General features: G+C 51.1%; 1 protein-coding gene across 3 annotated transcripts; it reads left to right on the forward strand.

The window, feature by feature from the left end:
• Positions 1-902: 902 nt before the first annotated feature.
• PKLR (pyruvate kinase L/R) lies at positions 903-11,123 on the forward strand. 3 transcript variants are annotated; one of them, XM_053605108.1, is made up of 11 exons: positions 903-1,028; positions 1,872-2,054; positions 5,490-5,581; positions 5,668-5,793; positions 5,991-6,177; positions 6,544-6,814; positions 6,920-7,070; positions 7,371-7,523; positions 7,601-7,767; positions 10,138-10,319; positions 10,770-11,123. In XM_053605108.1, exons 1-11 carry the CDS (start codon positions 962-964, stop codon positions 10,874-10,876), a joined length of 1,686 nt encoding a protein of 561 aa, XP_053461083.1. In that variant the 5' UTR covers positions 903-961; the 3' UTR covers positions 10,877-11,123. The 3 variants fall into 3 exon arrangements, with proteins under 3 accessions (XP_053461083.1, XP_053461084.1, XP_053461085.1); XM_053605110.1 differs by lacking the exon at positions 903-1,028 and adding an exon at positions 2,262-2,352 and having other exon boundaries at positions 1,920-2,054; XM_053605109.1 differs by lacking the exon at positions 7,601-7,767 and having other exon boundaries at positions 7,371-7,542.
• Positions 11,124-11,268: the final 145 nt, after the last annotated feature.

The following is an 11,268-nucleotide window of genomic DNA, read 5'->3' on the forward strand; positions in this document are numbered from 1 at the left end:
TAAACATTTTATCAGGGCCTGGGAGTGCTTGAGGCCCAGCTTGGGCTCAAGCTTTCAGGGGAAAACAAGCAGCTTCCAGGTCACAGAGTGGTCAAGTCCCGCGGTACTTCTCGCTCAGGACAGAGAACGAGGTAGGGAGATGGGGGAACTACACACCCACCACACTGTCAAGTGCTCCTCTTTCTCTTTCTTCAGGCTCCAGTCCACCACCCTAAAGCCCCTACATCCTAGTTTTGCTATGGATAACTTCAGGAAAGTACAAAGAAAAAGTACAAAAATCTACTCAGGATGATGACCAATGTGAGTGGACTGAAAATGGAAGAGAGAGGAGAAATGCCAGGAGATGTAAGGAGAGAGCCAGCATGCCTGGGGGAAGGACTCTGGGGGACTGGGTGGCTATTGGGTGTGCCCTTTTCTATTCTCTGGTTCCCTTAGATAAGAAGAGCAGTTTTGTCATACTCTCCCTCCATTCCACAGTTCTGCCAGCCCTGGTCCCACTTTGAAAGCATGTCGACCCAGGAGAACATATCAACCCAGCAGCTTTGGTCAGGGGTCTCTAAGTCCCAAAAAGACTTAGCAAAGTTCATTCTGATTGGGGCTCCAGGAGGTAAGAAGGGGAACAGAGGCTATCAAACACAGGTGGAAATTGGGGGTGGAAAAAAAGAATGGGGGTAGAGGGTATAAATGATCCCTATCTGCTGCTGGCTGAGAGGGTTCAGAGGAGGGTCTGCATTCATCAGTCTCCCTTGTGTTACATTATGGACCCTGGGCTGGGGCTCTTGTCCAGGGGCTGTAGGCAGGCCAGACGGGAGACTGCAGCATGGGAGCCACGGGGCATTCCCGTGGTCCCTGGACTCTGGCCCCTGGCATACTGGGCTTCCCATGGAAAGGGAGACACTGGTGACATTTTAACCAGTCAGCCCAGCACCAATCTAAACTGACCCCAGCCCAGCCCGGCCTTATGCCTCTGACAGCCCAGCAGTGTGGAGCAGACCCACAGAGAGGGGAGGCGTGCAGTGGCATGGAAGGTGAGCTGAAAGTGGGGATCTCCTGGGCTGGGCTTGGTCAAGCTACAAGCACATGGAGCAACATCAAGGGTGGTGGGGAAACTAGAGGAGAGTATGGGGCAGCCAGTCAGTTGCCAGGGGTTAGAAGGAAGAAAACAAAAACATCAGGAGAGGGAACTGGGTGACTCTGGGCCTGTATAATGAGGCCACTGTGAACTAGACATGAAGGTGGGGTGAGGCTGAGGGAGGTCAGCAGCTGAAGGGCAAGAACCATCCAAGTTCGGTAGTCTAGAACTTAAGCCCTAGATTTGAATCTCATCTCTGTTACGTAGAAGCTATATGATCTTGGGCAATTTATTTTGTCTGTCTCAGCCCTGTTCCTTTTCTGTAAAATCAAGATAATTAGAATTAAATAGAACCTGCTTAGGCCAGTACAGTGGCTTACACCTGTAATCCTAGCACTCTGGGATGCCGAGGAGGTGGATTGCTTGAGATCACAGGTTAGAGACCAGCCTGAGCCTCAACAAGACCCCGCCTCTAAAAATAGCCAGGCATTGTGGTGGGCACCTATAGTCCCAGCTACTTGGGAGGCTAAGACAAGAGAATCACTTAAGCCCAAGAGTTTGAGATTGCTGTGAGCTATGCTGCCACAGCACTCTACCAAGGGTGACAAGTGAGACTCTGTCTCAAAAACAAAACAAAAACAGAACCTACTTTAAAGGATCCTTGTGACTTAGTAAGAGAACTCATGTATGATGCCCAGCTTCTAAGAAGGGCTCAAGACAACTTGGAGAACTGATGAAAGCACAGAGGAGAGGCAGGCCAGGCAGTGCCACACAGCTTCTGAGCCCCCTTCTATTGCAGGGCCAGCGGGCTATCTGCGTCGGGCCAGTGTGGCCCAACTGACCCAGGAGTTGGGCACTGCCTTCTTCCAGAAGCAGCAGCTGTCAGCTGCCATGGCAGACACCTTCCTGGAACACCTTTGTCTGCTAGACATTGACTCTGAGCCTGTGGCTGCTCGCAGTACCTGCATCATTGCCACCATTGGTAAGCTCTACCAGTCTCCCTAGACTCACAGTGGTTTTGGGTGTTTCTCTTTTTTTTTTGAGACTGTCACCCGGGGTAGAGCGCTGTGGTGTCATAGCTCACAGCAACCTCCAACTCTTGGGCTTAAGCGATTCTCTTGCCTCAGCCTCTCAAGTAGCTGGGACTACAACGCTTGGCTATTTTTTTTTTTTTTTTTTTTGGTTGTAGTTGTCATCATTGTTGTTTGGTGGGCCCAGGCTGGATTAGAACCCGCTAGCTCTGGTGTATGTGGCTGGCGCCCTAGCTGCTTGAGCTACAGGTACCGAGCCTTGGGGTGTTTCTTTATGTACTTCCTCATCTTTTATCTTTTATCTCCATTGAGACTTCTCCATGTTTGATCAGGTCATTCATTCAACAGATATACATATTGTATATGTGTATATATATATATATATATTTTTTTTGTGACAGAGTCTCGCTTTGTCACCCTCAGTAGAGTGGAGTGGCATCACAGCTCACAGCAAACTCAAACTCTTGGGCTAAAATGATTCTCTTACCTCAACCTCCAGAGTAGCTGGGACTACAGGTGCCTGCCACAATGCTTGGCTATTTTTAGAGACTGGCTCGTGCTCTTGCTCTTGCTCAGGCTGGTCTCGAACCCATGAGCTGGGACAATCCACCCACCTTGGCCTCTCAGAGTGCTAGGATTACAGGCGTGAGCCGCTGCTCTTTAGCCTCAATGAATATTTGTTGAGCTCCATGTAGATAAGGTTGTGGGCTCTAGGAGTAGATTGGGGGAAAAAAAACAGACAAAAATCCCCACCTTTGGGGGATGATGGCCTATCTGAGGATGACAACAATAAAAATTTTTTGTCTGGGAACATTGGCTCATGCCTGAAATCCTAGCACTCTGGGAGAAGGGACAGGAGGATCACTTGAGCTCAGGAGTTCAAGATCATCCCAAACAAGATTGAAAACCCCCCCTACCAAAAATAGAAAAATTACATGGGTGTTGTGGCAGGTGGCAATAATCCCAGTACTCTGGGAGGCTGAGGTATGTGGGTTGCTTGAGCTCAGGAAATTGAGACCAGCCTGAGCAAGAGTGAGACTTCATCTTTACTAAATATAGTAGAAATCTCAGCACTTTGAGAGGCTGAGGTGGGGGGATCACTTGAGGCCAGGAGCTTAAGATCAGCCTAGGAAACATAGTTTTTTCTACAAAAAATAAGGAAAAAAAAAAAAAAAAACACTAGGCAGGTGTGGTGGTGTGTACCTATAGTCCCAGGTACTGGGGAGGCTGAGGCAAGAGGATCGCTTGAGCCCAGGCATTCAAGGATGCAGTGAATTATAATGATGCCACTGCACTCCAGCCTGAGCAACAGAGCAAGACCTTGTCTCAAAAGAAAAAAAAATTATAGGCTAAGTGCTAAGTGGTTCATGCCTGTAATTCTAGCACTCTGGACAGCCAATGTGGGAGTATTGCTTGAGGTCAGGAGTTTAAGACCATCCTGAGCAAAAGTGAGACTTCAGACGCCATCTCCACTAAAAATAGGAAATTTAGCCAGGCACAGTGGTTCACACCTATAGTCCCAGCAAGTTGAGAGGCTGAGGATAATTTGAAGATAGGTGTTCAAAGTTGTGGTGAGTTATGATCACACCACTGCACTCTAGCTAGAGCAACAGTAAGACTTTGTCTCGAAAAAAAACAAAGTTTGGGCTCGGTGCCAGTAGCACTGTGCTTAAGGTGCTGGCCACATGCACGGAGGCTGGCTGGTTCAACCCCAGCCCAGGTCAGCTAAACAACAATGACAACTGCAACAAAAAAATAGCCCAGCGCTGTGGTGGGCACCTATAGTTCCAGCTACTTGGGAGGCTGAGGTGAGAGAATCGCTTGAGCCCAAGAGTTTGAGGTTGCTGTGAGCTGTAACACCATGGCACTCTACCAAGGGTGACAAAGTAAGACTCTGTCTCAAAAAAAAAAAAAAAAAGAAAGAAAGAAAAGAAAAAATGATGGAGAACAGGGTATCTCAGGTTGAGGGAGGATCAAAGAAGGGAGACTGAGAGGGGTCAGCCAGTGCCGTGCCACTGAAGAAGCTGTATGTGGAGGGATGTGTGTCCCAAGCTGCTGTTGGGACCAGTAAGTGAGAGCTGAGTATTCAACATTACACTGAGCAATGACACAACCTTCTTGGTGACCTTGACAAGAACAGATGGGGGCCAATGCCTGACTGGAGTGTGTTCAAGGAAGAACGGGGGAGGGGTGCTGGAGTCAGCAACTACAGATAACTGGCAGTGAGCTTTGCTCTAAAGGAGAACAAAGAATAGGGCTAAATGTAGTTGGAGGGGAAACCAGGATTAAAGGAATTTTTTTTTTTTTTTGAGATAGAGTCTCACTTTGTTAGCTTGGGTAGAGTGCCTTGGGGTCATAGCTCACTGCAACCTCAAACTCCTGGCTTGAAATGATCCTCTTGCCTCAGCCTTTCAAGTAGCTGGGACTACAGGCGCCACCACTAGGCCCAGCTAATTTTTCTATGTTTTTTTTTTTTTTTTCTTTTTTCTTATTTTTGAGACAGTTCTTACTTTTCACTTTTGGTAGAGTGCTGTGGCATCAAAGCTCACAGCAATTTCAAACTCTTGGGCTCAAGTGATTCTCTTTGCTCAGCCTCCTGAGTAGCTGAGACTACAGGTGCCTGCCACAATGCCTGGCTGTTTTTTTTTTTTTTTTTTTTTTGGCCAGGGCTGGGTTTGAACCCGCCACCTCCGGCATATGGGACTGGCACCCTACCCGCTGAGCCACAGGCGCCGCCCTAATTTTTCTATGTTTAGTAGAGCCGGTGTGTCGGCTCTTGCTCTGAGCCTGTCTCAAACTCCTGAGCTCAGGCAATCCTCCCACCTCAGCCTCCCAGAGTGCTGGGATTACAGGGTGAGCAACCGCACTCGGCCAAAGAATATTTTTTAATGAGGAAAGACATGACAGGTTTACATGCTGATGGGAATAATTCAGGAAAAAGGAAAACATTGGTGACATGAGGACCAGAGAATGGCTAACAATCTTTGTCCTTGAGCAAGTGAAGAGGGGAGCAGTGCACAAGGAAAGACTAGCCTTGGCGAGGACTGGAGAGGTTAGTCCGCCGCTCTCAGCGGAGCTACGCGCGGAGCAGAAGCAGGGCAGGCTCAGCCTCTAGGGGCAACGAGTCCTCCACTCTAAACCTGCGCATCCAGTGTGCCCCCTGGGTTACCCCACACGCAGTGCTCGCAGGTACCTCAGGCCTTGCGGATGACACATCTTCCAAGACGCTCCCCAGTGTGCCTCACCCATGGGACAGGTGTTGGCAGCACGAGGGAATGGAGTGTGTGAACTGTAAGCAGGAGTTGTGCGGGGCAGTGAAGGCCGAGTACAGAGACTCCTGTTTGGGGGTGGTGATGGTTGGTGTCGGAGCGCGGTTTCTGGTCCAGGGCCGGCGTCTAGCTCCGTGGAGCGCCTCAAGGAGATGATCAAGGCCGGGATGAACATCGCGCGACTCAACTTCTCCCATGGCTCCCATGAGGTACTGGGTGAGCGGGGTAGGCGGGCAGGGCTTCTGGGTGTCCGGTGCGGGCTCGGTCCCTGAAAGCCCGCTCCATCCCGCCGCAGTATCACGCCCAGTCCATCGCCAACATCCGGGAGGCAGCGGAGAGCTTTGCGACTTCCGCGTTCAGCTACAGGCCGGTGGCTATAGCCCTGGACACCAAGGGGCCGGAGATACGCACTGGGACTCTGGTAGGAGTGAGAGGCGGGGCGAGGCCGTAGAGCCGGGGGCGGGGCGGAGGCGGGGCGAGGCGGGACAGGCGCCCGGGGGCGGGGCCGATGGAGGGGCGGAAGCCATGAGTCTGGGGCAGGACCGGTACTTCTGGGGAGGGGACGGGGATGGCCTTGGGCCCCCGTACGGAACTCACGCCTCTCTGGCTCTGCCCCAGGGCTCGGATTCGGAAGTGGAGCTGGTCAAGGGTTCACGGGTGCTGGTGACCGTGGACCCGGCCTTCCAGACGCGGGGGGACGAGAACACCGTGTGGGTGGACTACCCCAATATCGTCCAGGTTGTGCCCGTAGGGGGCCGCATCTACATTGATGATGGACTCATCTCTCTAGTGGTCCAGAAAATCGGTGCGGACTCGCCTCCTGTCCTGACCATGCGAAACGCCTGGCATATCCTTTTCCCTTTGGCGCCCCCACTCTCCCTTAGGCCCACCGCAACTTCCCTTCACCACGCATCCTTTCCCACCCGTCCCTGGAGACCCCAGCACACAGACCCTGCGCCCACCTGGGTTAGGGATGGACTTGTAGGTTAGTCATTTCTTCCACGTTAGGTTTTTGGCGCCTATTCAGGACTGTGCCCAGAACGCGGGTGGAGAGATGAGTTGGATAGGACATGGCTCCTGATCCCCCCGGGTCCAAGGCCGGTGTTCTTTTGGTCATGGCTATGCCCAAGGCCTCAACCCTGACCGAATTTGACTCTTTCCATGTCCACAGGCCCAGAAGGGCTGGTGACACAAGTGGAGAACGGTGGCATCCTGGGCAACCGGAAGGGTGTGAATTTGCCGGGTGTCCAACTGGACCTTCCGGGGCTGTCAGAACAGGATGTCCGAGACCTGCGCTTCGGGGTGGAGCACGGCGTGGACATTATCTTTGCCTCTTTTGTGAGGAAAGCCAGTGATGTGGCTGCCGTCAGAGCTGTTCTGGGGCCGGAAGGACAGAATATCAAGATCGTCAGCAAAATTGAGAACCACGAAGGTGTGAAGAGGTGAGGCTGGGTCTTTGGCCCCATCAGTCCCTATTACTATCTTCTTTCCTCTCCTGTCTGCCTCTCCCTGGCATCTGCCACAGCCCTGATTCCCCCAACCCCCAGGTTTGATGAAATCCTAGAAGTGAGTGATGGCATTATGGTGGCACGAGGGGACCTAGGCATCGAGATCCCAGCGGAGAAGGTTTTCCTGGCTCAGAAGATGATGATTGGGCGCTGCAACTTGGCGGGCAAGCCTGTTGTCTGTGCCACACAGGTGTGGAGCACTCTGGGGGCACTCTGTGGGTTTTAGGGACACCTGAGGGTTAATACTTACACCTTAGGTCTATAGCTCATTTCTCTGTCCACTGTTTAATCCTCAGACAGCCAAGTGAGGTAGAGATACTATGATGTCTACTGTCAGATGAGAACACTGAACTGCCAGGATCACACAGTTTGTGATTGTTACCCTGGTTTTCAGGGCATTCTCAGAGTGTGGGTGTCAGAGAAATAGCTTGGGCAGGGTCCTCAAGCCAAGTGTGACTCCTACAGCTCTTATGTCCACGGTATCCTCCAGATGCTTGAGAGTATGATCACCAAGCCACGGCCAACAAGGGCAGAGACAAGTGATGTGGCCAACGCCGTGCTGGATGGAGCAGACTGCATCATGCTGTCAGGGGAGACCGCCAAGGGCCACTTTCCTGTGGAAGCTGTAAAGATGCAGCATGCGGTAGGGCTCACAATGAAAGGTGAGTGGGCCAGGGGACCCTAGCACCCAAGCCCAGCCTGACAGCCTGGTTCCTGCAGATTGCCCGGGAGGCAGAGGCTGCAGTGTACCACCAACAGCTGTTTGAGGAGCTACGTCGGGCAGCACCACTGAGCCGTGACCCCACTGAGGTCACTGCTATTGGTGCTGTAGAGGCCGCCTTCAAGTGCTGTGCTGCTGCCATCATTGTGCTGACCACAACTGGCCGGTGAGGGGTTAGGGGTAGGCTGGGGTGGGCCACAGGCCTGAGTTTAGTTTGGTCATCAAGGATGGAGAGTTTCATTCTGGGACAAGAGGAGAGGTATCAATGAGGACAGAGGCTAGGAGAGGCAGAACCAAGACAGTGAGCTACCAGAGGCTGAAAGGGGACCATAGCATCACTACACATATTACCTTGGAGGTGATTTGGGCTTCTAGAGCTCAAAGGCAAGCCCACTTAGTCCCCAGGGCCTTAGTATGCTGAGGTGTTGCAGAGGACCCAGCGGGCCTTACTCTGAAACTTAGTTCTGTGAGCCTGCTATTTCCTCATGTCTGTTGTGAGTCAATCATTTGTTTCTTATTGGTTGTGGGGATTAAAAGGAGACTTTTAGTACTATGCAGAAATTAAGGCTTGGCACCCATAGCTCAGTGGTTAGGACACTGGCCACATACACCAAAGCAGGTGGGTTTGAACCCGGCCCAAGCCTGCTAAACAACAATGACAACTGCAACAAAAAAACAGTTGGGCATTGTGGTGGGCACCTGTAGTCCCAGGGACTTGGGAGACTGAAGCAGGAGAATCGCTTAAGCCCAAGATTTTGAGGTTGTTGTGAGCTGTCATGCCATGGTACTCTACCCAGGGTGACATAACGAGACTGTCTCAAAACAAAAAGCAAAAAAACAAAGAAATTAAGCACCATATAAACATTGTCAAAAGGGTTTTATGTTTCTTTCTTTCTTTTTTTTTTTTTTTTTGAGACTGAGTCTCAAGCTGTCACCCTGGGTAGAGGACCCTGGTGTCATAACTCACAGTAACCTCCAACTCAGGCTCAAGCAATTCTCTTGCCTCAGTTTTTCTATTTTTAGTAGAGATGGGGTCTCGATTTTGCTCAGGCTGGTCTTGAACTCCTGAGCTAAAGCAATACACCCACCTTGGCCTCCAGAGTACTAGGATTATAGGTGGGCCTATAATCCACTGGGCCCAGCCAAAGTCAGGCATTCTTTTTTTTTTTTTTTTTTTGAGACAGAACCTCACTGGGTAGAGTGCCGTGGCATCACAGCTCACAGCAACCTCCAACTAACTCCTAGGCTCAAGCGATTCTCTTGCCTCTGCCTCCCAAATAGCTGGGACTACAGGCACCCGCTACAACACCTGGCTATTTTTTGGTTGCAGCCATCATTGTTGTTTGGCGGACCCAGGCTGGATTCCAACCCACCAGCTCAGGTGTATGTGGCTGGTGCCTTAGCCGCTTGAGCCACAGGCACTGAGCCTCTTTTTTTTTTTTTTTTTTTGAGACAGAGTTTCACTATGTTGGTAGGGTATCGTAGTGTCACAGCTCACAGCAACCTCAGATTCTTGGGCCTAAGTGATTCTTTTGCCTCAGCCTCCCAAGTAGCTGAGACTACAGGCATCTGCCACAATGCCCGGCTAGTTTTTGTTGTAGTCATCATTGTTGTTTGGCAGGCCCAGATCGGGTTTGAACTCACCAGCCCCAGTGTATGTAGCCAGCGCCCTAGCCCCTGAGCTACTGGTGCTGAGCCAGGCATTTTTTTTTTTTTAGTGAAAGGACAGTTTATTGAAAGCTAAAGAAATAGATAAGGGAAAGAAAGGGGAGCAGAACCTCCAGCAACGGAGGAGGGCAGAAGTGGACAGCCTTTTTTTTGTTTTTTTGAGACAGAGCCTCAAGTTGTTGTCCTGGGTAGAGTGCTATGGTGTCACTGCTCACAGCAACTTCAAACTCTTGGGCTTAAGCGATCCTCTTGCCTCAGCCTCCCAAGTAGCTGGGACTACAGGCACCCGCCACAATGCCTGGCTATTGTTTATTATAGTTGTCATTGTCATTTAGAGGGCCTGAGCTGGATTCAAACCACCAGCCTCAGTGTATACGGCTGGCACCTTAGCCACTTGAGCTACAGGCGCCAAGCTCAGGCATTCTTATACTCATTTTTTACAGGTATCAAAACTAAGGCTCAGAGAAGTGTGATGACTCATCTAGGGTCACACAGCTTTTCGTGACATTTGGAACCAGAACACAAACTGCTTTTTGTTTTTTTTTTTCTGAGACAAAGTCTCACTCTGTGCCCTGGATAGAGGGTCGTGGCATCACAGCTCACACCAACCTCAAACCCTTGGGCTCAGGTGATCCTCCTGCCTCGCCTCCCAAGTAGCTGGGACCACAGGCTCCTACCACAATGCCGGGCTAGTTCTTCTATATTTAGTAGAGATGGGGTCTCACTTTACTCTATCCACATACATCAGCCTCCCAAATTACTAAGATTATAGGCGTGAGGCACAGCGCCCAGCCTCAGAACACAAACTCTTGTTTCCTCGTTCACCACCCTTTCACTGTCCTGGGCTGACTTTCTCTGCCTCTTCCAGCTCAGCTCAGCTTCTGTCTCGCTACCGACCTCGGGCAGCAGTCATTGCCATCACCCGCTCTGCCCAGGCTGCCCGCCAGATCCACCTGTGCCGAGGAGTCTTTCCTTTGCTCTACCGTGAACATCCAGAGGCTGTTTGGGCAGATGATGTGGATCGGCGGGTGCAATTTGGCATTGAAAGTGGTGAGCCAAAAAAAAAAAGAAAGAAAGAAAGAAAGTGGTGAGCCATGAACTTCCTCCTTACCTACCCCTGCCATTTGTATCGGGCGTCCCCCAGCCCAACTTCTCATGCCCATTCAAAGGGTCTTGCCTCTCTCCTCTGACCCCAGATTGTCCCTTTGTGATTTACTGAAACTGAGAGGTGACAGTCTGGCACATGACTGTACACATCTCTTCCTATCAGTACCATCACAGAGGGGTAGCCCTGCTACTTGGCAGAACGTTCTGTTCCAAACACCTGCAGCTTTAATATACTGAAGTGGCCACATTCCCTGTGGTGCCACCTGCGGGACACACCATATAGTTTGCTTCAGGTTCCTCATTTCCTGCAGGGTAGGCTTGAAGTGTTGAAGGGGGATGGCTGGTTCTCATTTCAGAGATGGCCTGACTTATTAACCTCTTTCCCTCCCCCAGGAAAGCTCCGTGGCTTCCTTTGTGTTGGGGACCTGGTGATTGTGGTGACAGGGTGGCGACCTGGCTCAGGCTACACCAACATTATGAGAGTGCTGAGGGTATCCTGAGAAGTCCCACCCTCCTCAGACCCAGTCTACCATACACCCTACCCTTTCCTCCCTTCTCCACTTCCTCCAACCCACTTCCCTCCAGAGCCCCGGATCTAAGCCTTTTCTCCTCTCCTCCCACCCTCCCTATTTGTGGGCTGTCCAAGACCACATATGCTATAAACCCCCATGCCAGCATGCCCCTCCCCCTCCGTTTCATACATGCCCTGAAAATCTGTGTCCAATTACACGCAAGCTGCCCAACAGCGTCAATTGTATATTCCCTGCATCCAATCTGCTCAGCTGGCCCTAAAATGTCCTAAGCCTTTAATCCCAGTTTGGCTGGTTAATTCCATAACCGTAGACTTCCCATCTGTGGGGAGAGGGGAAATAGGGCAATCTTGTCCACATTC

The sequence above is a fragment of the Nycticebus coucang genome, chromosome 10 (genome assembly GCF_027406575.1).
Source record: "Nycticebus coucang isolate mNycCou1 chromosome 10, mNycCou1.pri, whole genome shotgun sequence".
Classification (NCBI taxonomy): domain Eukaryota; kingdom Metazoa; phylum Chordata; class Mammalia; order Primates; family Lorisidae; genus Nycticebus; species Nycticebus coucang.